This window comes from Gasterosteus aculeatus, chromosome 6 (assembly GCF_964276395.1).
Source record: "Gasterosteus aculeatus chromosome 6, fGasAcu3.hap1.1, whole genome shotgun sequence".
Lineage (NCBI taxonomy): Eukaryota > Metazoa > Chordata > Actinopteri > Perciformes > Gasterosteidae > Gasterosteus > Gasterosteus aculeatus.
The window spans coordinates 13,417,190-13,444,773 of NC_135693.1; the positions used below are offsets into that span (position 1 = coordinate 13,417,190).

The window sequence follows — 27,584 nt, forward strand, 5'->3', positions numbered from 1 at the left end:
CAGAACAAGCGTTGGTGAAGGTCTTTATTAAAAAGAGGCCGGTTTAACATTCCTGATATGTGGTGTATCAAATATGGTGTGTCACCACATGTCAAGAATAGATAGATTCACTCTGAATGCTGACAAATCTTTGCATCTTGCGTGGCTGATGGTGCAAGTAATTGTATCATGTCAGTCACTACAATGAATGCTTTACTGGAACTAACTAACTAACTAACTAAAGAGTTAGGTCTTTTTTCTCCTCAGATAATCCTCAATTTATATATTTTTGTGCATTTGAGAATGAAATTGATTTATAAAACTATGTAATGTGTGATGTTTTGCTACTAGTGAAGTGTTGGTCCATGGCAAGTCCAGCATGCCAGTGGTCCAGCATCAATCTACAGCTGCCATAATGTGGCTACACTAGACATAGACTAATCGTTTTGTCAAGCAAGCAATTTGAGTAATTTATTATAAGCCTCTCATAATGGCTACAGTCATCACCTGTCTTTAAGCCGTGCACAAAAAAAATGTAATGAGTATTTAATGGTTATTTAAGTCCAGCTAAGTCCTGACGACACTTTTTGTTGGAATGAGATATTGATGAAACACTTTAACACAAAGCCCTGCACACCCTTCCATCACTTTATGCCCTTTTGTTGTTCTTCGGCAATCACTCATGTAATGGAAAGTGAACTCTTTTTGGAGTCCAACAGTACTTTTCTCTTCTCAGCCTCTTCACCTTCATCCCTGAACTTCCACCAAAGTCAACTGGACAAAGCTATTCTAATAGGAAAAGAAGTGAAAACCGTGCCAGAGTCCGTATGAAGACAGAGACAGACCTAAATCTTCTGCGTTAGCTGTTTTGTCTGGTATATTGTCTTATGTTGTTTTAAGACTCCTCGTTGCTTTTAGACCCAAGACAACAAGTCACAGAGTAGCCGTGGCACCACGTCAAAAATCCGCCAAAGTGATAGCAAACAGAGCAAATAGAGAGTGCAGCGGCTAAATACCATGCAGCCTGTTTAACGTTCTCTCCTCAGTGGCTCTCATGAAACTGGGCGACCCTCTTGTAGCGAAATACCAGGTCCTGTGTCTGCTGGTTTGTCTCCGGGATTGAAGGGCTTGCAGTTGTGTCAAGTAGAGTGTCGAATGTGTTAGCTGGTTTAAACAATTAATGAGCTGAGTCAGGCTCTGTGAGTGTTTTCCTCAGACACCATGGACTCATTGGCTTCTCTCCTAAAGGTTAATTCCACCCCTGACTCAATAGCGGTGTCTCATTTTAGCGGCTGCATCCTTCGAAGGACCCAGCCTTCGTGGTCAATGTGGGCTAGGTCCTCCGAAATGAGATGTCCTGGCCTGTGGGGAGGTAGTGGCGGGGGGATTTCCTGTTTGCATCACCAGCTTTTCCTCCCATTTTCAAGCAACCTGCTGCAGTAACACTAAAAGCAGTAAAAGCCCTACAACTGGGAAAATGTATAAAATGCAGCCAGAGATGGTAATGTTATATTATTATTTAGGGAGATATGCGTCACCTCTGAAGCGTGACATTCTTTAGGCTGAAAGAAGAACTTTTTTCCAATTTAAATTAAACACGTACTTTTTGCTAAAAGAAATGCTGCAATCCTAAGGCAGAGGGAAAAAACAGTGTGTACAGCAGTATGAACTATCTACACAACAAACACAAGTAAGATATTAGTCAACGCACCTGCTGCCGGCCCACCTGTCTTCAATCTTCCTATAGCTCACGTTTGGCAAATAAAACACCTGCCGGCAGTTTTGGATTGTTTTTTTAAGTCTATACCAAATGCTGATTGTCAACCACGTTGACCGATAGTGATGGTTTATTGGCCAGGTAGAAGAACAAATACCAACTATTTATTCCTTAAAAGAAATGGAGGTAGAACAAGTACATGAATAAAGTAACCAAACAACAACTTGAAAAAACCAACATCCCTTAAAATGTGGAAAGGGATTAATAACCTTAACAAATATATCTAATATCTATCTATAATTACTTCTTTAAGCAAGTGGATATTAAATTAAAATCTAATAGCAGCCAGTTGTTGGGCACATTACAAAAGACAGCTACTAGTGTAGTAAACTTTAATACATGTAATATGTTTTTTTTACTGAAAATACATTATGCAAAAACAAAACTTCTAATTAAACAAAATTATATTTCCCAGGCCTACTTGTCGTTCCACAGTAATGACATCTTAGCACGAGAGGGAATCTGACTCAACCGTCCCAGTTACCAATTTTAATTTGATCGGGCTGTAAATCTCTTAGTCAAACAAAACGAACGCCGCTTCTTTGTGTGCTCACCCACGCTTTACCTATTTGAAAACCGCATGTTTTTTTCTCGTTTCGGTTCATGCCGAGGTACAGTGTGCGTGTGTGTCTGTGTGACCGTGTGTGTCTCAACTGATCTTAATTCTATGACCAAGTTCCCGTTGTGATGATTGCTAAGTCATCGATATGTAATTAGAGTTTAGCTGAAAGGTGGGATTAGTGCACAACACCTGCTGCATGTGGATTAGAGAGCAGAGCGGGGGTGGTACACTCAGCGATGTTGAAAAATACACTTCATATAGTAAGTACACTGTGCATGTATAAGTACGTCATTATTGTTGTATGATTTAGGCACTTTATAAGCTTTTATTTTTAATAAGTAAGTTATGGTAAATTGTGTGTGGTGTTCAGATGCAGATACCTCCGATTTAAAGTGGGTCCCAACGGCCTTTACTTTCTCGTCTAGTTGCCCCTAATTAGACAACCAGTGTGATAATGCTATTGTTTTTCTTTAGAAGTGTAAAACGTATTTAAATGTTTTTTGCTCAAATAGAGAGCAATTATAGAATATTGTGGAGATAAACGCCCAGCATAATTGCCTCTGTTCTTGTTGTAAATCACCTTGTGCTTACCCTGATTACTATACAAAACCGGCCTTTCATGTGTATTGCCGCTCTATATTATTAGCATGAACATACTTGGATTCACTGGTTTGAATATCAATGTAAAATGCGCCGTCTCTAAAATGCAAATAATATCTGATTCAAGGGTTAATCAAATGTATTTGGTTTACTTCATGCAGAGAAATCAGAGAAAAACAGTGTTAAGTATATGGTCTGAAGCATATGGTCTCAACTAAAACAATCTTGCTATTTATTTATTTATTTTTAAAGCTTTTTTTTTTTAGCACACTACCCTAACTGCATCATTTCGCTGGTTTTCCTTGGAATACCAAAAGATTGTCATTATAGAATAAAAGTGTCATCTGCTAAAGGAATCTTCTGTTGGCCTCTGCATTTTTTACCAATAATATAAAAGGTGATGTTTTATGACAGAAAATCAGCCTTTTATATTGTAACTCAAATGATGCAATAGCCCTAAAGCTATAGAGCTAACACTGTATTAATGGCGTCACTGAGTTTGTGGAATCCATGAAGATGCTTGGTGAAATTTTAATAAAGTTGGCCTTTTTTGGGATCATAACTGTCATAGCAATGCAATTAAGGTTAACTAAAACCTCCCATGAGTCTTGAAGAGTTGCACACAGCTCGTTGCCAGCAAGGCCAAAGACGTTGTTGTTCCGTTATAGTCCCTTGTTATTGATTTCAAGGGGTATTCTACATCATAGCCCAACTTGTAGGACATATTTGTGTTTTTATTGCATCCCTGGTATTTAAAGAAGGTATTTATTGGTATGCACTGAAGGTCTGACTGTGTGTTAAACAAATACAACTGAATTTAAATCTTTAGGCCTGGGAAATAAAAAGAATTGGAACTATTTACATCGCTTTTCAAATTAAAACATCAGAAAACTCTGTGTTGTTGGATTTATTTGTGTTAGGTCAGCTGGTAATTTGCGGTCCTCTGTTAATGAGATATGGAGCGTAATTAATTCCCAGCATATTGTAATGAGATAGTGGATTAGTTTAATCCTCACTTTAGGCTGCACAGACATTAAAATTATTGGTCATTAATATTTCATGTTTGGATTTCAATTTCAAGCAGCAAATTAAATACGTTTTGTTCAACGATACAACAATTTCTGTGGAGATCAATAGTTTGAACAATGGATCCCTTGTTTGTAAAATGTTTATGGCAAATAAACTGCACTTATATTTTGGTTCTTTGTCAGACAACGTGCTTTACAGTTTGCTTCTGACACTCGGAGCAATTTGATACTTGTTTTGTTAGTGGCGGATTAGCCTACTAACCTGATTCTAACCAACGAGCTGCTCTTCTTCTTGAGCTGCAGCTGCCTTCGTTTGTCAATTCTTCCCCTGTGACAACACATCCTCCAGATCTGACCGGCCTCCTCAACCTTTAACTTAATGAGGAATGACGTGCTGTTTGCTGTTCAGGTCAACCACTTTCTAAACTCAGCCATCTTAATAACTATTGGATGGAAGCCACGGCTTGTATAAGCGCTCCATAGCCCCGAGTCTCCTGCCTTTTCATCTGGCGGGTTAAAAATCCAAGATAGATTTGGAACTAGACTACATGACCCTCGGCCTTTGTAGAGGATTGGTTTTGCACCAGTATGCGCACAAACTGCAATTAGGGCGCTCGTTACTATCTACAACACAGCTACAGCATATGCGAGGATTAGCCAGTCTTGTGCCGGCTTCCTTGATCACTCAGCTGTTAGTTTGGCATACGGCGTATCCAGAGCTCGCTCGGTACGTTACAAACTAGGGCGGATTGAACGACATACGAGTCAGAGGCGACGGTTAAAGTTCAGAGGCAGGCTGGCGAATGTGGCGACGCCTTCGGTTTCCTTTACGTGCACACACAAGCCGGTTTGCTCAGAGGAATGAGGTCAAAGCAGCAAATTGTAGTTCACTCGCACTACAGTGACATGGTTAGTATTGACCGCATGTTTGGTCAGTAATGACATTTCTCCCCTGTGGTGCTTTTCCGTCATTGAGATGACGGCTGCGATACTTAAAGGGCAGTTTTGATACTGCATGTGGCACCTCCGCTTATGAATTTCAAAGTATTTGTTGTCTTATATATTATATTATAAAGTAAATTCTTTTAGGTGGAGGAATGGAATATTTGTAAGTAATGTGCGCATTTTTTAATTAGAATTAGAACTGTTTGAAATGCAAATAGAGCATTCGGATGGGCGTCATTTACGTCCTTGCTCGGGTTGAATCTAGCTTAAATCTAGCTGTCAACGTCTTCCCTCTGCCCTGTAACAGTTTGGGGTGATATATTATTCCAGTGTAGAGTTGCATAGAGAACTGCTTAAATTGTAAGAAGTCATTTCCAATATCAACAACTTTGAAGCTAACGTTCTAGGAATGCACAAAGTCAGTCTCTCATTTATTATCAATGGAGCAGCTCCAGGCCGTACATTTAGGATGACATCACAGATGAAAAAACTTGGATCTTGAAATCCCATTTCTGTGCGCTTCAGGTACTAACTGAGGCTGTTATAGACATTTCAGTGCATGGTTAGGTGGTTCATTCAATGCCCCAATTTCTGAATTTTCACACACTTCTACCGGTGAAGATTCTACGATTCATGCCTTGTCCTATTTGGTATTATGACTACTGCGGTGCACATATTACCTTAAATCAAAACCAAATGTTAACAACAGTGTCTGGCATTACTCTACTGAACGGCTATAACCAGTCCTGTGAGTGTGCTAATCCAAAACAATCTCAACATTATTTAAAGGAGCTGAGCTACCTTTCCTCTTTCACTCAGCTATTAAAGACAGATCCTTCCACTGTGCCGAAGAGGTGTTCGTGTAATTTAATATCACCAAAGCAGCTATTAAAGCATTGATTTATACAGTTTTATTCATAGATACCAACAGTCTATTATCCTTTTCATCAGGGCTTGACCTGCACACCCTTTAAACTATTTTTCTATAAGGTTCTTTTTTAAAGGGTTCAACCTGTTTTAAGAGCTTCCGGGGGGCTTAGATGACAGTCTTGCAATGCGTGGCATACTCCCTGTTTGTCGCTGTTGATAATAGCAGATTTTAGGACATTTACACTATAGTGCAGGATATGTCAGTGACCTGATCAAGGTCATACAGTGATGCTTTACATCCCTTCCAAAAGTTAAAAAAATAGGACCTTCCTATGTTAAAGGTGCAGGAACAGAGCTTCCTTGTAATTTTACAAGACATCTGTCTGTAGAAAATATTCATGATACTGTATGAGAGAAATTCAATTTCATAGAATAACATTTTATTTAGGTTATGGGTTGTTCCAGACGACAAAGCTCCAAATAGGAATTGAGATGGTACAGTGCTTTGCAACAGGTACTCCACAGGCAGCGACTGCCGGCTAAATAGCCACAACTCATTTCCGTCCAGCCAAGTCCAGCCAAGCATAATTGTATTATAAACACTTCTATAAATAATAGAATAGTAGAACAAGTTGTAATGTGCTTTGCATGTAATACACATTTTACTTGCATCCTCCCGTCCACGCGCTCAGCTGTGAGGATGTTTCCCTCCCGAGTAGAGCGTCGTCCTCGATGTTTGACAGACAATAGTTAAAAAATAAATGACAAAACACGTCGAGCATTAATTGCACGGACAGGAAACTCTCTAATTAGACTGGATGTTTATTGCTGTATTCCTAAAACGCAGTAGAAGCCTAATTCTACTCATTACAATGATGTAGGCAAAACAAATTATGCGTCTTGTGTTGTTCTTCAACAGACAACACAAAAGCCTTACTATCTATTTTAATAATGTCTATTTATAAACAGTACTGATGGCCTAATGCACTTTTCAGCATCATCATTAAGACTGTTGTCCATCCTTCCTTTCTCCAGGCAATCTGCTGCAATAAGGCAACTGAGGTTATCCCTTGGGCAGCCTTCAACATTGCTTGTTTCCTATTAAAACAACATATACTCCTCCTAGTATGAGAGTTGGACTACCAATGATCCAAATATAAACCATTTAACATAGTGGCCTCTGTGATGGTTTGACTAATGTATAATGTTCAGTGTATTTCATCCATGTATTCATGTGACCGGCTGCCTGGACCATTCTTACCACAGTGCGATCTAGAATTATTTTATTTAATCATAATTATTATAAGTGGATGGAAGTTGCACTGTCAAATCTAATTTCTTGGGCCAGTTGGCTTCTTTGGCTTCCATTCAAAAGGAATATTATCATTACTCACCATTTATGAAATGTGGCACATGTGGGTCAGATTGAATCAAACAATAATTTGTCACATTTGTTCTTGCAAAAGAAGATTTTGGCTGCAGTGTGGCATCTGTAACCAAGCAGCAACATATCTATTTTGATTTTAATGAAAGTTAAAGGCTGGTGATAAAAAACATGGGCTTATTTACAAAGCAAGGAGAGGGGGAGCTAACTTCCTGTCACCTGCATTTAGCGGGACTAAATATACTTTTTTCACTTAAACCTGCCGGCCTTAAAAATAACTAAAACGTAATTCCAGCCTCTACTAAATGTTGCAGCTAGAAAAAACTTCAACAAACACATTGACCTTTTTGCCCTTGCTGCTGATTTAAGATTGAACTGATTGTCAAGTTATTCTCCAAGCTTAGCTGAATAAATTGAGCTCTTTGTACTCACTTGATGGACTTGACCTGTGCTTCAATCGAGTGATTATAAATATATCTGAAAAGATAAAAAACAATTCAAATCTTCAAAATTCCCTGGCGGAAGAGATTGCTGCAACACCATTTGGGATCCATGTTTACTGAATAAAACAGCTGCAGCTTTTTTCTTGATTCTTTGGCAAACAGGCATCTACAGACAGATGTTATTTTACGTCAAATGATATCAAACCTAATTAAGCATTTGGAGTGCTAAGACGGCACTGGTATTACATCCCCGCCCCTCCCCCCCTCCCTCTTGCAGATTGCTGAAGTGGACTTATTTTGGTCCTGGCAGTGCATAATGCACATTGGGCTCCTTGACAGCTGCGCTGGTGTTTCTACGTTACGCGCACGTGTTTGTGCGTGAGTAAGAAAGAAACGCCACACACTTATCAAGTGTGATTTCACGCTTTTCCATAATTGCTGAATAGTTCCTGGTTGACCACCCCGCACATTGTGAGCACACGCCAGTTTTTGAGATGTGTCAGGTTTAGAAGTTGATTCATCCTGCTCTTCCTCCGCTTAGTCATGTCAGAAAGCATTGCTCAGACTGCAATTATGCGCCGCCGAGGCCCCGCAGTCACGGCTGCACAACTCTGATGGAAAGGCGTGTAGGCTACAGGATATTTTTTCATATTGATTCAGTAATGCCGCCTAGATGATGTACTTCTTGACCCGTGAGGTGGAAATATGTACACATCTAGAAAGCACTGAAGTGGTAGATGGAAAAGCTGAAAAAAATGAAAGAAAAATGGAATCCGCAAAACATTCCTCAAACCTTGATAACCTTCGTTGCTGCATTTATTTTCTATTTACAGATCTCATTAACTTTTATTCTGTGATTTTAATGTGAATGAACATAGAAGTATTTTATCAGCATTGATACAACGCAGAAATGTGTTTTCTGTTACTCTGGATGCTCTTGGTTTAAAGTTTAATGTAATGCCAATAAATATGTAATTCTGCCAGTAGCAAGATTTTTTCAGTTTAAGATTCTTCATCATCAGGTAACTGGACCATACACTCCTAATGAACTCTTTCCAGAGTCTAGGTATCAAACGCTGATCTTATTTGGGCTTTTGAACATCCAAAACAGGCTCCGTAATTAAAAATAAATCCATGAGATGTTTAAATAAGGGTAGATAAGGGTAGAGAAAAAATCTCTGGTTTTATGTGCAGAAAGAAACTCAACACCATATCCAGAATAAGGGTAATTACAATTGGAGCAGATGGAGCTCTACTAAGAAATTCAGCTGTGAATTATGAGTGTGAATCACATGTTAAAGTGCCCCAAGGAGATGTTCTGAACCTACCTACAACAGCACTGGGCATTACCATTAAACACCTGTTAAACACCAGTTGTGACTTATATAGCTACAATCATTTAATTTATATCTACAATGCTCATGCATGACGGGTACAACATGCTTGAAAGAATATGACCAATCATATGACCGATGTTTTATATGCTTTATGGGCCGTAAGCACCAGGTTATTTCTTTTGGTTTACTTCCTTGTGGCTCCCTCAAACTTTTATGAATCAAGATCTTTGATTATACTCAAAGCGTATTTCAAACAGGACCCCCATGCTAAAACCAATACAGCTTATCACAAATAATATATTATTTCATACTTAACCCTGGAGCCCTATCAGAAACAGGCTTCCACACTTATCTGGTGCCATCATCTGCTAATGCCAACTTTATTGATATTTGGGATAAAACGAAAGCCCTCTGTGGGGTTCGTCCACTGTGAAGGGCACATCAGAGGCTCCTCTGACGGAGATGAGGGAGAAGAGCCTGACTCACGGGCTGCTAAACAGAGAGAGAGAGAGAGAGAGAGAGAGAGAGAGATTTGATTTATTTAGAAATTAAGTGCATATTCAGCACGGTGGAACTCAGGGCAGCATTTGTTTGTAAAGGTCGGTCAGAACCCGGCGTCCTGTTGACTGATGAGGACACCGGCTCTGCTATGTGAGATTGATAAAAAGAAATGCCAAGAACGGCAGCCTGTGAATGCAAAAAAGGCTGATGTTCAATTATCTTAAGAAAGAAAGAAGGCCCCCTCTGCCCTTCCTCGTAATATTATTAGCGGTGTAATTTACAACCCAGATTTTCAAAATGTAGCTAGCTGCTCACGTTACTGATGCAGACATATTTTTGAAAAGCTTTGTTTTAGATTAATGGAGGATTAACAGGGGGGGGGTATTTTGACGTTTAAATTGAATTCTTAGTAAATCCATTTTACAGACTTCTTGAGTCTTGAGCAAGATAGATAATTAACCGTCTTTGTGATTGCAACACACAAATGCATCAAACCCTGCATGCTGCAAACAGGGCGCAGAGTCATTAATGGTAGCATAAAAAAAGCAGGAGTGGGTATTATAATTACAAGGCCTTCCATCCATCTGTGCTCCTTCCAGAGAGCCCGAGTGACTCTGCAAAATGGATGAACCTGCTTCATGAGAGGATGAATTTCAAGATGTTATGCAGTCGTTAAAAAACACATTAAAACACCATCACCTCTGTTGGGTTTTACTGTTGGCACTTGAGGTACTTTTAGTTTCCGCAGTATTTCAACATTAAAGTCATTGAGAAAAGGAGAAAAACGAAGAAGAACTTGGTGTATTTAACTAAATGCTTGAAAGTAGTGGTTTTGTAAACATGGTTCAGCCTGTTGTGTTGCTATGAACTTTATAATATACAGAATACAGTGAAATTTAATTAATTTCCAGTTTACAGCATATGAACAAAATGGATTTTTTTGCTACAAAGCATGTGTAAATGAATATGAGTTGACTAAATATACTTTTCGAAAATGGAAAAAAAATGACTTATTCTATTCTACACTTTTCTGTCACTGAATTAATAACTCTGCTGTTGCCATTAATCCTTAATTTTCACACAAAAGCCGACACTGAGTTTTGTATAATATATTTACCGTATCATATATTTCTAAAGCTGTCTGGATGGATTCCTTGATAAGCTGATTTAATGTAGCCGCAAAAATAAAACATTGAAATGTATCCATTTTTTTCCCTAAAAAGTTTTTTTAGGGAATTATACATTGCTTCATAACAATAGACTACGAAAGTTAAGACCAAAATAATGGAGTCTGCCTGTGTATGGTATATTCCTGAACTATTGAATTGACTGCTGTAGCCACATTCTTTTATTACTTTACATATTTTAGTTTTCCATCTAGATAGATTTGTATTATGCAGGCAGCTTGCCAATTACTTTTAATAAAAATGTGGAAAAAGGACTTTTTCACATTTTTCTAATTTCTACTTTCTAGGATTTGAATTTATTCCTGTGATTTCTTTTTTTTAATCTCAATTGAAACACCTCATCACTGCTCTTGCTGGCGTTTTCATTTTTAAAAAGAACCCCCAGTTATTTCATAAATCAACTAATTTGGCCACTAATGAATAAAACAAGCCTTTGATTTAACAGGCTTTGGGGGGGAACGATCCCACAGGGCAAAGTTTAATGATTGAAAGCTGTGGAATAGAAACCAGGAAGTCTTGGTTCCCTCAAAGATTAGAATTATCAGAAAACTCAGATATCCAAGGCATTATCTCTCTTCTCCTTTAGGGCTACTGATCAACGCACAAGTACCTTTTCTTTTCAGAATTGCTATTGCTATGCAGACGTTATCTAACCTCCACTCAAGTGAGCTTCACTGCATTACTCTAAACTGCTTTTCTTGTTTTGTATTCATTATTTTAATTCTAGCTGATTGTAAGTAACATGACCTTCATTGCTCAGTGCATTTGCTTTAGTTTATATAACAGAGCCGTACGTTAACCTTTTAAGCCCTGAACTCTCCTTCACAGGTACTGTTTTGGTGGAAAACATGCAGATCAATGGTCGCGCCCAAGACCCAGGCAGAACCATCTCGCTGACGCTGCTGGAGAACTACGACTACTGGGTGATCCTGGAACCCGCTCGACAGAGGCTCTACCTCAACAGCACCGGGCGCATTCTGGACAGAGACGTGAGTAACGGGACTAAAGGCCGGCGCATGCTTCTGCGTCGTTGTGTCGGTTCTAAAAGGCTTGCGTGTGTTGCAGAGCAATTCACCTCCAGAACAACAGGCGGAGTAACGTGTTTTGGTTGAAGACGACCTAGAGAGTCACGTCTATTTATTTATTTGTTTATCATAGACTTTATTGCCCCGTGCATCGACACTGTTGCTTTTCATCGCGGACACATTTGTCCCGTATTTTCCTCCACAACTTTGTGCACCTCTCGACTGGCAAATTGGCGTTTGCGGCGATCTCCCTCCGTGAATCCAACCCGCTTCTACAAACCGCCAATGACTGCTTGTATAAGCGAATATTATATAAAGTCGCCGTTGTGTCTTTTTGTTTTTAAATATATTTATTTTCCATCGTTTATGAATAGATGTGAGCACGAGCTGTTCTCCTGTGGTCGCTGGTCTCATGGTAAAGATCAAGTGTCGTATGCACACAGTATCGTTTTAATGGTAATCATAGGTTCCATTGAAATGTACTAATTAGTCAACATTGTTATAATTTCTGAGGCTTGTGGGAGGCCATCCACATGATGAACAAGTAATAAAGCATATCGAGAGATTTTAATTGGCTGTTTAAGGTGGTGTGGTCTTTTCACAGGAGCGTTAAAAAAAAAATTCTCGAAAGAGGTTCTTAGGATGTTTTATCTTCCGACGCTAATAACACAAAGAAGAAAGGCAAACAATTAGCCAGAACGTTTCCACGCGAGTACGTTGCCTGACACGCGTAACCAGGATGGCCGATTTTGGCCGAGAAATTGACAATTCATACGTCCTTTAGTGTTATTATTTATAATCCATACAGACTTTATTATTTACATAAGTGGTTCCACCGATTACAATATTTTAGAGCTACCTCCAAATTTCTCAAATCAAGATTTGTGGTATCTAGATGTTGACGAGCTAGTAACTTCAGTTAATGACCCACCTGCATAAATGGCCAAGAAGGATGAGCAGAAAATATGGTGTTAATAAGCCACGAAATCCCAGATTCTATGAGCGCTCCAGCTAGCGTACACATGGTTCCCACATGTGCAACACAGCAGGATGCTCCTTTTGTTTTGTTCTGTTGCTCCTTTGTGTTGTTGATTTCCATTTTCCGTGCATACAAACAGGACATGTGAGAAAGAGGACAAATCAAACACACCCCTTGAGATGGCCCACACCTTGCTCATTTGAACTGATATTAGAAACTAGTAATTGATTGTAGTTCACGTTTTTACTGTTTAGCTACAAAGAGAGAATAATGTATTTGTAATGCAGCACAAAGTTGTCAGTGGTTCAGCCTAGATTATTAACCACTGGTGCTAAATATAGTAGGCGAATGAATAAATGCAGAAACGGTGTCTCTATGTAATATGTTCAGGTCAGTTCTCCAGGGTACCCACATGTACCTGCCGTGAATACAGATCAGTTTAAATGGAAGTGAGGTGTGAGGTTCTCTGGGGTGTAAAGTGCTGCGACTGCTGTGGGAAAAGGGTTTTCTTTTTTTGAGGAAGTGCGTGCTTGTGTTATATAGAATATGGGGATGAAGCTATACTTGAAGCTGCTAATGGGAATACCATATAAATATGGATAAATAGCAGGATAATTGACAACAGGGAGGGAACAAATGGGAATCAAACCTTTGGCAGTGAGGAGAGAAGAGGAGAGGAGGAGGGAGAGGTTGACTAAGTTGTGTTACAGCATCACTATTTCTAGATTTAGGTAATGTCTAACAAGCAGTGGTGGCAGGGAGACAAGCTGTTGCTGCCCAACATAAATTTTAAACAGAACCGTGGCAGAAAGCCGGCAGCTCGATTAGGTCAGTCATTTGAATAATTTATTACATTCACTATTTAAAATGCAAAATCCGGCTGCACTGTCAAGCTTGACATGATAATAAAAAAAGAAACAATAGCTGTGATTCCTTTACAATCCTATAATCCAATAATACTCCTACACCAATTCATCCGAACCCCAGTAGATTGAATTGGGTGAATTCGATGTCCGAATATAGTTGATGTGACCAGTGGAGGTCAGTGCCGCGGCTCTCGCCGCGGTTTGATTAACTCTGACAATTCTGTCTGAATTACTCGGCTTTCTTTCTTCTCATTTAGCCGCCCAACTCCATCACCACCATAGTGGTTCAGGTCCAGTGCACCAACGAGCTGGTTGGTACGGTCATTTTCCACGAGGTACGGATTGTCGTGAGGGACGTGAATGACAACACGCCTCGCTTTCAGCAGCCACGCTACTATGTTGCCGTCAACGAGGTGAGGAAGCAACTGCCGTTGTTGTTTCTCTTTGTGAATCAAGACGTTGTGCACAATTTGAATGTGGGTTGGACCAGTTTAGTCAGAAAATGTGCCACTTCCAGTAAAAATCGATGCAGCTTGTGTGTTATTTTCTTCCGATTTATTTTAGCATCCCTGAGTTGGCCACACTAACTTTTTCCCCACATGCTAGTTGGAGTAGCATGGGCTAGTTGCAACAAAGTCTGAATCACTATTAAAATCACGCATGGTTTTTAACTCTCAACAGGGTCCTGAAGAGTCAAATTAAGATGTTGACTCAATCTTATTGAGGAACGTGACAATCTGAGTGCCTGCCCTCTTAGTTGTTTGTTGGGTTTTTGTTGACTATACATAATGTTTCATTATTGATACTTGAAATAATACCACAATTCTGCAGAATCTGGCTGTACAAACCAAGTGATACTTCCCTGTCAGAAAAACATTTAGTATTTGTTATTTTTTCTCAAGTATGAACATTTGGTCTCCACAGGACGCATTCATGCAAACTGACAGGTCGGGACGGCATCCAAAGAATTTATTTGCAGCCTGTTTGCCTTCATTCATATCCGTCTCTTCAGTGCGAGACGTGACGGACGCATCCGCCGTCTGTCAAAGTCCTCTGAATCTACAGTTTATGTGTTTCGCAACTAGGTGATAATTCCCCGCTGAGTTCTTTGACTGCCATTGTTTACACTTTCGTGCATTGCGCATTAGCCCTTCCTGTCACAGGGTGTTATCCAAGCCATATGCAGCTTCCCCAGCAGTACAGTGAGTCATGCTACATCGCTGTCGACTTCTTCCCCCCGAACAAGCGCTCGCTGCCTCGTCCTGTCCACCACGGCTGAGGGCTCTTGGGAAAAGTAGCAGTTCTCATGCTCACTTTTTGTTATTCTGTCAGCATGTAAGTTGTCGGGCCGCTGCTGACGGCAACGTTTCCTTTTTTTTAAAGTTTTTCTTTTTGTGCCTTTAATGGGCTTGAGTGGCAACAGTAATGGCTATATGCACGACAGGCTGTCTGCTGTAAGTAGATGTTGTACTCACAGGGGTCTGTCTGAGCTGCTGACTTCTTTCCCTGTAGCTCACGCCGGTTGGAACGACCATATTCACTGGCTTCTCAGGAAACAACGGCGCCACGGACATTGACGATGGGCCTAATGGACATATAGAATACGGCATCCGTTACAACCCCAGTGACCCGGTATATGGACTAGTCACAGCATGATTAACACTATTCTGAATTTCTTCAAGAGTCATGACTTATTACTCTCATTCACCTTTCTTCCCGCACTCTCTTTTTTTCCCTCAGGCATCAAACAGTACAGTGAGTGTGGCTAACACCCTTTCAGGATTCATTATTCTGGCAGAGAGGCTAAACTATGAGGAGACAACTCGCTACCTGGTTTTGGTCCAAGCCAATGTAAGTGACGTTTTATGGATCTGTTGATAACGCCAGTAGGTTCTCAATTTCAGCAAATTATAAATTGACGAATTTTCTGAATTTGGAGTAAATTGAATTTTGGCCTAAATTTTAAGGGGTGCATGATATGTGGTCACCATTTTGCAAATTGACCTCTCTGTTTTGCGTTTGTATTAGTTTTCCCAGTTTTATTTAAACCTCCTTTCAGACATCAACAAGAAGAAATTTAAGATTTAGACTTGATTGAAGCTATCTTTCAGACATTCTGTGATAACTGTCTCTAGTCTGTATTAAACAGAGCAACTTTGCTAATCAGAATTAATAATGAATATATAATTATGGATTTTGCTTGAGCGATAGAACTTTCCTCCCCATTCTCACTGGGAAATATTTCTGCAAAAATAATGTAAAACAAGTAATCCGAATGACGTCAGAATGAGTTTCCACACAGGCACTTGTATGCTGTTTTTCTTGTTATGAGCCACTAGGAAGTAAACATCTGTTGACCGAGACTCCAAAGCCACTGACCTAGAATTTCACTCCAATTAGACAAACACCCAGGCTGAGATTTATGAGTTCCCTGTTTCTATGTAAACACTGTTGGATGTCCCAGAACCGTATTGATTAAAGCTGTGAGGCTCAATACACAAAACATTTCTTCACGAAAAATAAATTAAGAGTTTTCATAATTCACATAACTACGATCACTTCCCAGACTCTGATAAGATAATAATTTAATTTAACATGCAGTGTTGCATATTCCATCCTATACTATAAAAATTGATGCACTGAATTTAGCAGCTTTTTTAATCCTTTTTTTTACCCTTTTCCCAAATCTCTCCATTCCTGCATGACGAGCATAATACCTGACCCTTTAAAATGGCTGGAGATCCTCCAAAGAGATTTTTGTCTTCTGCAGGACGTCAGAGTAGAGAAACAAGACATGGTTTTGACTAGAACTATGTGCTGCTTGTATCAAGAGTTCAATTACACCAACCGCACAAATCTTTCAAGTCCTGTGCTGCTCGCTTCTCATGGTACATCTCTCAGAAGCAGCAGCACCACATGGGGAGATCTTTAACGATAGCCCATGAAAATACGTGTTTTATTTATACAGGAACGAGTCGTACTGATCTGGTTTAAAATGGTCTCCTGTTGGGTTTAGTGTTTAAATCATACAATCTTTCTTTTAAATACAGATGAATGTTTTATGTAGCAAAACATCCAACCAATCAGGGTCTAACTTCTAACATGAAGCTTTAACAAATAATTTATACTGTATTTAAAAGGCCTTTGTTTGCGTGTTTGATGTCAAAGCATTACACGTGACCTATTTATCAAATTGTATTATAAACATATATGTAAGTTATCCTTATGATCACTGGGTTATTAGGAAATGATGATGGTCTGCAGTCACAACAGCTCATTTCTCATTTGTTTTTCTGCTGCAGAAAATATTACAATCATGTTCTAGCTAAAGCATTAGAAAATGTTTTCCAGTACCCTGTCCTGAAGCTTGACAAATGAGGAATAAAACCAATCAATGCATAATTGTGAACCTCCGTAATGGCAAAGAACTGTAGCATATGTTCGAGTCCGTCATGCTTTTGAAATACTATATTGATTTTACCTCAAGCAGTCTGTGTTCTTGATACCCAAATCAACTAATTGTCTGTGGAGTTTGAAGGTTGAAATTAAAAGCATTTCTACATCCCCCAGGACCGCGCTCCGCACCCGCCTAACCGACGAACTGCCACCACCACTCTGACCGTGGACGTCCTGGACGGAGACGACCTGGGCCCCATGTTCCTGCCTTGCGTTTTGGTGAACAACACCCGTGACTGCAACCCCCTCACCTACCGTGTTGCCATCCCTGAATTCACTGAACCGGTAAGAACCAGGCAGACAGGCAACTGAGCACACCGCTGTTCCACAAGGTCGTTTTAACACAGTTCTTCCCATCATTAGGATGTGCATTTTTGTATTTTGATGCACACAGGGTTGTTTTTTTTTCATCTCCAGTCATCCAAAGTGTGCGTGGGCTCTAATAATCTAGATTTCTGATACATTTGTTCAACAAATGTTAAACTACGCCAGCATGTTGAAAAGGCTAATTGTTGACTTACACCTTACACTTTACACCAGTGCAAGCTTTTGGTGTTGTGTCTCTGCATGGTTATTCCAAGGGTATTTTCCGGTCTGTTGGGCAAGCAATTAGAGCTGAAGGCTGGGTCGACAGCCAAACTCCACTGGAATTTATAGAAGAAAGAAAGAATAATAGAGAGAGAATTGAGATAAAGAGTCTGAGGTGGTGCACCAATGGAAATGCTATGTGTATCGATGAGCAATGTGTCTACTCTGTATTTCTTTTTATGACAAGATGTGAACTGATATCGACCGAACTGGTTTAAGATGAATTATTGCATTTGACTTTACTAGACTTAAGACAATCTCACATCAAGGTCACGTGAGTACCGTTCTTATGTCATATCACATTGATCGTGTCCAGATGATGGAGTCTGATCAGCTGTCATGGTACTGGGGATAGATAGTAAACTTTCCATTATTCAGACTACCACAAAAACTTCTTATTTAAGTTAATATTTTCACGGTTTATTCTTGACCTCTAAATAGGGCTCAATATTACATCCGTACACCATATCGTCATGGATTTTGTCAAATCGTAGTGGAGTTATGTATTTCTGATTTTAAAGGTTGCATTGATGTATTTTGTGAATGTAATCATATCCACTATCACTGGTAATAATTTATATAAAAAATAACGAGGGATATGTTGATATTTTATTTTCTCCATATTGCCCTGTCTTACCTTGGGAACTCCAGTGGACAAACAATCTCAACTAAAAGTATATGTACTCCCTAGTTGTGGGCCTTTTAACTGTACAACGTTGCCCACACAGAAGCCTGGAATAATGACACAACGGGAGATATTTGGTTTGGTTTCGGAAATTAAAGATTGTAGCCCCACAGAGTGAGAAGGGGAGCAGCCATAGTGTGTCACAATTGTTCGTCCAGACTTTCCTCTCAGAGTTTGTCCATGTATAATTTATGATAAAAGGTTTGCAGACTGTTAAGTATGCAGGATCTGAGAACACCAGGTGGACAAACCAAAGCATTTTCAATTAGTGTAAGTGGCCCTTTTTCCAATTCTACCTGCAACTGGTAAAACTGCATGGTTTCATCCTGCCAAAGCTTCCTTGCAATAAGGTCGGATGTTACATTGGTATTATACCCCTTTAATATGTATATTTATATACGGTTATATTACTTACTAGAATGTCTCCTCGTCACAGTTAGAGGATTTCCAAAATATTCTATGTGTATTAAGTCTGTTTTATGAGTCTTCAAAAGTTATCAGTCAGTTTTTTGTTGGTCTCTGATTTTTGTGCCTTCTGCAGTGTAACCATCATGCCAACATATCTGTCAATGGAGGGACTTTTCTTCTCATAATTGATGAGTGTATTGTAATTAATCACAATGACTAGACAGGCATTATTAAGTTGATCTGTATTTATTGTTTGCCCTGGGGGGGATATAATGTGGGCTCTGGAGTCCCCTTGATAATGACTGCTGGAGGAGGGTATTATAGCTAATCATCATTGTGCAGAGCTAGGGAGATTTGATTTAGCGCACCTTCAGACATTGTAAAAGCGAGAGGGCCGGTTAGGGAGGGGTATAAGGATTACTCCAGAGCTGAGGGATAAAAATGTGCCCCCCTCAGGGAGGGATTCTCCCTGCCAAAGAGCTGTTAGCCATGTGTCTGTCTATGCTAAGGATAGCATACTCACGCCTACTGTATCAGCCATATTGAGGCATTTTGAACGAAGAGCGGTTTTCTTAAAAGAGTTGCTGCAGATTATCTTCAATATGCAACTGCTGGACTATTTTATAAATTTGTATCTGAGAAATATATATATAGCATTGGCTTAGTAATCAAATATCCTAATAATTGGCTAGTGTGCTAATAAGTATTACTGGCTTCTTAAAGGATTTGGTTCTTTAATTAGATATCAGAAGGAGGGATGCACTGTTCAAAGTATTTCAGTACCAATACCTGGGTTCTGAGTAGATACCAATAATTAGTAAGCCTTATTCCTCAGTGTCCAAAATTGACTGAGATTATTCTCCTATGTGTAAGTCAACCTCAGGCCTGATTAAACCAGCTGACCATGGTCAGGTATTCATTGTCATTGTATTCAGTCTTTTAATACCCAATTGTAGCAGCTCCCCTCATCCCCTTCATGAAGCAGAAAGCAGTTTAATGAGCCAAGAAAAGAGCACAGTGAAGCTTCTCTGCAGCGCGGTATTCATCCGGAGGAGCACAGTTAAAGGCAATATACTGTACATGTCAGATTAGATTATACAGCAGCCAACATATTGATATACACTCGACACAATATGTTTTCCAAGGCTGATAATATTGCATCTGAGTGGAACGTTCCGTTTCGTTAGACACTTAAATGGCTGTTTCTGCATAATCATGCTCTAATAGCAGGCAATATCTGTGCAAACAACTTCACAGGCAACAGAAAATAAACATCTTTTCATTTGGTTGTCTTGCTGTGTGGTCGACTCGCTCTCGTCTCGTTGCAGAGCAAGCTGAACCCACTGAACGTGACCCCTGCAATCCGGGCGGTGGACATGGACAGAAACATACAGCCACCATCAGACAGACCTACAATTCTTTATTACATCCTGGTTGGTAGGTTCCCATTTATCCTGATCAATTTCAAACATGTGATGTTCTCTGGCTCGGTGGGTAAGCTGTGGCTTCACTTTTGGATTTCTGTTCTGCCGTATTTGATGGTATCGTTAAGTGCACTGAATCAAAATATGTGAATACCTATGTTCTTTATTGCAGGTCAGCCAGTCACATACCCAGCATTTTTCTCCCTAAATAAAACCACTGCAGAGCTGCGTGTCTTGCAGCCTATCAGCAGAGATTTATATCAAAGGTTCACTCTCATCATCAAGGTAAAAAATACCATACTGAATCAGTGTTACTTTTCTTTTTATCAGAGGTCACATGACATCACGCATGCCCCTCAAGATGTATTGTGTGACTTTGGGTTGAAACTGAACCAATTAAAAATGTACCATTTATTGTGTTTCATTTAGTGTATATATTTTTCAAAGACTTAAACATTTTAAAGTCATGTAAATCCTGCATTTACTGAACTAGGTGGAGCTTGATTGTCACAAAATAGAAACACCGCTGCTGCCTCTGCACATTCATTCTGTTTTTATATTATCAATATGCTTGTGCCACATCAAGTTGAACTTATCCTATATCTCAAAAACTTAAGCATGCACCCTCTCAGCCTAGATAACCTCGGGCCTGAAGGCCATTAACCTTATCTTTAGCTGCTTGGAGATTGGCTAGTGGAAAAGATGTTATGACTTATGGACTTAGCAGGAGGATCAGAGCAGAACCAGGGACTGCCTCAATGCTGCTGGTGCAGATGATCTTTCATTGCAGCCATCACTAACCTCCAGACACCTCTGAGCGCCGTGTAACCTGATCTGCTGTCTACTGGTATAGCTGGGGAGCAAAGAGATGAGAGGAAGAGCTGATTTCAACAACAGGAAGAAGGAGAGCTGTGATTGATCATACGCAAGGCATTTTGCATGTCTTCGGGAGGATTGTGCGTAGCTGGGGGAGTGGAGACAGTTCAAAGGGGGAGCAGGAAAACACCAAGATAGATGGAGAGGTGTGTGTGTGTAGGGGAAGCGCTGGTTGAGCCTTATCTACCTTAGTCATGAAGAGGGGGGAGAATTGTTGCTCAGGGACTCCAAGGGGCAGTGGAGTGAGAATAATAATTTGGTGTTTTGAGAGGGCTCTGATGCAGCACAGTATGCGGTGCTCATAGCTAATGCTTTAGGAGAAAAGAGTGATGGAATGCAGCATCTCAGTCATTAAAAAAAAACACACATCTGTTTTTCTTCAAAAGTCCTGATCGATCCTGACAAAGCCAGAATGGCATGGATGAAATGAAGACAAGTGACAAAGACAGAGGGAGAAATAGGAAGAAAAAAAAAAAGATCCAGTATGACACTCGGATTGATGGAGTCAGGACAGCAACTCTAATGAACAATGAGTTTTCAGAGCTGTCAATCTCCAGCAGATTCATGTGTTGAATCTCTTCGGAGTGCAGGTCACTTAGCTCTGCCTCCTGTAAATACGCAATAAAGGGTCAAATCACCTGGGAACACTGTAAACCTACATCCCGTCTTCTCTCTCAGACAAAGTGTGTGTGTGTGTGTGTGTGTGTGTGTGTGTGTGTGTGTGTGTGTGTGTGTGTGTGTGTGTGTGTGTGTGTGCGTGTGCGTGCGTGCGTGCGTGCGTGCGTGCGTGCGTGTCAGAAAAGGAGCTGATAATCGCCAGGCACACAAACTTTGTCTGTCAACGACACCACTTTTCCCTCTGGTGTTTGTTTGTTGGAGCACATAGAATCTTTGGATCAGTGCAGTGCGGGTGTTCTTTATTATCACTCAGATAAGAGCAAAAAAAAGGCAAGATGTTGGGAAAAGGAGAGGCTGGCTTAACCTACAGATGCCAATACAAATATGAAATGGAGTGAAACTCAACCGGATGTGCAAGAACTGCACCAGAGTGAAGCAGGGCTCAACAATCCTATAATAAACAACAACAAGAGGAGAAAATACAGAGGTTTTTTTCTTCCCAGCACGTTACCGTTTAGCTGTAGAACCATGTTCTCCTGTTACAATCGGTTCCTTGCGACACAAGCCCAGGGAAAATATGCAGAATTAGTTCCAGGTCACGGCTAGAACTGATGTCGCCTCACTCCCCCTTTCCATCTGCATTTGCGACTCAAAGCCGGCGTGCGTATGCAGCATGTATGTGTGCGAGCCAATAGTGACATATGTGTGCAGGGAAACGATTGCAGTGACAGCCTGGACAGACCACATTCATTCATGCTTTTTTCTGAGTGTACAGCTCTGGAAATGTATGAGCAAGCTGGTACATTCGGTACATTGTGACCACAGTGACCATTCGTGTTTCTAGTATTGCGTAATGCTTCATAGATTAAGATTGTGTATTGATTATATGTAGTATATCTTGGAGAACAGCATATATTGGAGACTCTTCCTTGAGCAGATTCAATCTTGCTATTTATGTCAACTTGCAACGTGAAATTTGAAAAGATGTGTTTCACGGCTGGATGCTGCATTAACCTGCCGAAGAGCGGAAAAGGGTGTCAACTGGAATTTTATCATCTGGCTGTTTCGAAACGCACCGTTTTTGGCTCAGTTGAGAGTTCCTATAAGAAGTGCTAGCGCCCTCGTTTGTTTGGTCAATTCTGGCACTGACTCCCCAGGTGATATTTCCCTTGGCCATCATTGGAAGCCCACCAGACGCTGTAGCAAGAGCTACTAATTACTGTCTTACTGCCCGATAAATGATGGTGTTTGCGTTAAGTGCTCCGCTAATTGCTGTGGCCTAATCCAAAGTGGAACCCTGATTAGATTTGGTCAATGTAGCTTTTTGCAATTAGAACGACACGGGGAAATGATGTTTTTCTGTCCCTGCATAACTTTCATCATTCAAATCCCCCTAATAGCACTTGGTAATACATGTTGAGCAGTAAATGAACACTTGGCTTGTTGGTATTTGACTTTCTCTTTGCTCTTTTATTTCACAATTTTTTTTCCTTTCAGGCCGAACAGGACAACGGTCACCCCCTCCCATCCTACGCTGACCTCATTATCGAAATCCTGGATGAGAACAACCAGGCACCGTATTTCCAGTTTGTCACCTATCAGGGTTACGTGAGCGAGGCCTCCCCAGTGGGTACGACTATCTCAGCCAGTGCCAACCTCACGGCTCCGCTGGGAATCATCGCTCTGGATAACGACATTGAAGAGGTAGAAAGAATGAGCCTTTATCTGACCATGCTCACTGTACACATGTTCACCCATGCGTGTGTGTGTGCGTAAAAACACGAGGCAGTTGTAAGTGCATTGATTAAATATTGATCGACGGTCCACGTTTTTATTTATGTGTTTTTGTGCACTCACAAAAAGCAACACCCAAATGTGACTTTCTCCTGCTGTATTTTCCTCCTTGTTGTAGCTGGCTCCTGGTAATACACCTGTAGGTAAAAGGGGGTTGCTGCTACGGCGCAATCCCACACACACACATACACAACGAGTGTGATTCACGGATGTCCCGAACAAGTTCTCTTCCATTTTTCCAAATCTCAAATTTGAGTCCCTTTCAATATTAAGTGTATTTTTGGCAGATTAATCAATTATTTATGTTTTCCTGCATAATAGAGCTGCACTCTGCACACTTGATGGCTTAAAGTGGGCCTCCATTTATGCCAGTAAAGCCAATTCAATTAAGTGTGACTGCTTAACAGCTCTTCATTAAACCAGCAATGCAACTTTCATTTGCTTCGTATAATATTCAATGCAAAGCGCCCTGCAATGTTTTGAGTAATATCTTTGGATTAAGACAACTTCTCTTTATTTATGAAAATAGAGAGGGAGAGAGAGAGAGAGTTGCCCAGTGATTTGCTTTGCATTGTTTCGAATCATGATTTTGATCCCTGGGGTGGAATGAGTTGCTCTACACTCAGGATAGTCTATGCTTTACCATTTAAAAGCCCTTTATCCGCTTCATTCACATTTTGAAAACTGACTCGGGACATCTCTGCTTTTAATTCATGCATCACTTTGCAAAAAGTGAAAATACACTTTGAAAGCCACCCATCACTGCTGGAGACCTCGGCCAAACTGTTGAGCTCCCCAATGTGGTCACAAACAACAGAAACATGTTTACTGTTGCTTCCAAATCCAATAAACGTTGCACTAAATGCCCTGCAGCTGTCCGGCAATGATGGGTGTGTTCAGAAGGATCTAGCTGACTTTTCTACCCGAATGGGAGTGTGTGCTTGGAGTGTGTTGCTGTGCTGTGTCGGTTGTCTTTATATCCAAATGGGGGTTTTGCTGTGGTTTGTCCCAGAATTCTCTTTGGGTGCTCTTTCAAAAATAAATCATGAATGTATTTTTTTGCCGCGTAGTTAGATGAAATGTCTGTTTTGACAGATTCCTTTGACACATTTAACAAACGGTGTGAGGGTGTTTGGGTGTTTGTGTCACCAGCCACAGTGAATAACACATTGGATTCCTCTCCACCCCAACTGCTCTGATAGATTTATATCCTAATGGGTGGAAGCAAACAGTTGCACACGCAGTCAGAACAAATGACTACTACCTCTAGTCCATCTTTCAAACCATCCCTTCACTCCGTCTTTGGAGACGATTAACAAATCCAAGTGGAGTGGAAACGGAGATAACAAAAATCAATAACACACCCAGTCCTGATGTTTACGAAACTCTCTTAAGAGGACTCACCGATCGATGTGGATCGAAACTGACACCCAGCGTTGTTCCACAGAGGACTCCAGGCATATTTGTTTACACAAAATACACAACCACGGCAGTTACGACCAATCTTTAACAAAGCATATTTAAAGCAACAAAAAAAAATACACACGTTATGTTACAAAAGCTGTAAATCTCAAACCTTTTAACGACTGCTTGCTGTGGATGAAAATAACTCATGTAATTACCTTTTGTATTTTCTTCATTGAGACGTCATGTTAAGAAGACATTGCTTCTGTCCCCGGTTCTTACTCCGCTGTATGCTGAAGATTGATGAGGAACCTGCCGGCACATTACTCTCTCAACTCTTGGGCAGATCTTAATACACTGTTTGATAGGTGTTCTCGGCCCCATAGCTGCGGCTTGGGATGAAATGATGAAACGCTCGTGCCACCGTGGTAATGTATTTCTTTTTTTTTTTATATATCTTTCTGTTGGAAGACGAAAGACCCCATGGTTAGGGTTACCCTGAATGACCACACCACGATCTTCAGCCTGACCCCAGCAGGGATAATCCGCTACCTTATGCTCATCAAACCTGTGGACCGGGAGAAGCAGATGGCCTACAGCTTCACGGTAGGTCACGGACTCGATGGAACCTGAACTCGATCTGCAAGACAGCACTGCAGCCCCTCAACCTACATCCCCTGTGTATATTAATAGAAGTCTCAGGTCCGCTCTACACCAAGAGCCGCTAGGAGATACAAAGCTGACCTGACATTTTTAGAACAACATTACCTTCATAATGACTCAAATAGCAGTGACGTTAAACAGCCACTTAAAGTTATAAATATTGATCTACATCCCCTGTGTATATTAATAGAAGTCTCAGGTCCGCTCTACACCAAGAGCCGCTAGGAGATACAAAGCTGACCTGACATTTTTAGAACAACATTACCTTCATAATGACTCAAATAGCAGTGACGTTAAACAGCCACTTAAAGTTATAAATATTGATCAGGGTAAACAAAATGTACCTCACACCTCTATAGCTTTAAACTTCCAGGTAACAAACAAGTACCTCATGTTATTCTTACATTACGCAATGTCGAGCTAGATACAATGGTTCAAGAAATCGTACTTCTAAGGACAAAGCGCAAGCAAAAGAACGCGTCTTCACCAGTTTGAGAACGCAAAGGGAAACTATATTGAAAATAAATCACAAACAAGAGGAATACTTTCATTTCACAACAATAGAATGTCAGACCAATATTGAAAATAAATCAATCCTTTTTGAAGTTTCTCTTTTTTTATAACATTTTGCCTGAGTGATCCACATATTATTGGATGTATGAACCTGTTTAGCATTAGCCCGTTGAATAATTAATAGCTTTGTCTCTGTCCATCGCTGTTGTCTTCTTGATGCATTTAAAAAAAAAAGCGCTATCATGAATTTAACTACAAATGCTTTTATTCGATTTATTAGATTATTTTATGATTTGATTTGAATTTTATGATATGAATTGAGTTCATGTGGTACAAAGAGTCCTGAATTTCAAAAAAGGGCTGCGGAAAGAAATCCCAAGGCAACGGTCTTGTAGCAACTTTTAACAACCAACCTAGTTTGGTTCATACTGTTTAACTGTATCTGATGGTCTTTTACAAAGTCCAACAGATCAGCAATATAGAATTAAAAAAGATTAAAGCCAGTTCTGCTGTGAAGGGATGTTTTTATGGAAAGTTTGATGATTATAGTCATAATAAGTTCAAAGCCCACAATAATTGCCACAATTTTATACAGATACATACATTACGCATTGTTTCATCCACCTTGCTCACAAAATTCATCAATCACATTTTCATGGAGCAAATGCTACACAAGCTTGTAACAAAATAGCTATTTTATGTATTTTGTAATAGTATTTTGAGTTAATAATCCAAATCGCCTATATTACCATATATGACAAGTGACTGCAGTGCTTTCTAAAGAATATAATGTCATAGTGGCTCTGAAGGTTGTGCTACGGCCATCTGAATATGTTATTTCAGAGAAATATTGCATTAATGCTGGCATCAAATCAAATTGACTGTTTGTGGGCGTGGTAGAGAAGGATCAGCAGGCAGGCTGTACATACTGTTGCAATGAATCCAAGTGCATTTTCTCTATTAGCTTCTAAAAATGTCCTGGCGTCTCTTTCGACGGGTTGGCTGGAGAACAGACAAACTGTTTGATGGTAGAGGAAGTATACTTCATGTGTTTCTGTGAGACACCTTCACTGGGGAATGTGTGCTACTGAAGGCTCCGTCCTGATGTTCTACCGGTCTGTTGTGTGCTCATTGCCTGCTGGGGGAGCAGCTTTGGAGCTGATCCATATTGGATAACCCCGGGCCCCCCCACTCCCCCACCTACTGCAGGCACAACAGAGCACCTTCTCCAACAGGATGATCCGGCGCTGCCGTCGCAAGGACAAATACAGGAAAACATTCCTACCGACTCAAAAGTGACTTCACAACAGATCCACCTCTGGCTAAATCCTTGTTTAATTGAACCATTATCGATAATCATTCAACCGCTAATCTGCTCATTTAATTTAATGTAATACTTATTGCACTCCTATTTCACTAAATATACCATATATACTCACATACACTGTATATAGCTTGTATTATGTGCACTTATTTTCTATTTCATTTCTTAAATGTACTTTAATATGTTCTCCGCTGTTGTTATCTTGTGCTACGGAATACTTTTTGTTTACTGCGTAACCTTACTTGCTGCTGCCACACACACACTTCCCCCTGGGGATGAATAAAGTACACATCTGTCTATGTACAGCGTGAGCAGAAAACGCTGCAAATGTGCCAATGTTTGTGGAAA

At 40.2% G+C, this 27,584-nt stretch overlaps 1 protein-coding gene across 5 annotated transcripts in view; it reads left to right on the forward strand.

Annotated features, from left to right (window-relative positions):
* LOC120820728 (protocadherin-15) overlaps nucleotides 1–27,584 on the forward strand; it is a 152,592-nt gene that overhangs the window by 58,492 nt on the left and 66,516 nt on the right. For all 5 annotated transcript variants that reach the window (XM_078104494.1, XM_078104496.1, XM_078104497.1 and 2 more), the window contains 9 exons: nucleotides 11,442–11,602; nucleotides 13,741–13,896; nucleotides 14,996–15,115; nucleotides 15,224–15,334; nucleotides 17,054–17,224; nucleotides 19,949–20,057; nucleotides 20,217–20,329; nucleotides 23,036–23,242; nucleotides 25,208–25,342. In XM_078104494.1, coding sequence (XP_077960620.1) covers nucleotides 11,442–11,602; nucleotides 13,741–13,896; nucleotides 14,996–15,115; nucleotides 15,224–15,334; nucleotides 17,054–17,224; nucleotides 19,949–20,057; nucleotides 20,217–20,329; nucleotides 23,036–23,242; nucleotides 25,208–25,342 — 1,283 coding nt within the window. The remainder of the gene's footprint in view (nucleotides 1–11,441; nucleotides 11,603–13,740; nucleotides 13,897–14,995; nucleotides 15,116–15,223; nucleotides 15,335–17,053; nucleotides 17,225–19,948; nucleotides 20,058–20,216; nucleotides 20,330–23,035; nucleotides 23,243–25,207; nucleotides 25,343–27,584) is intronic.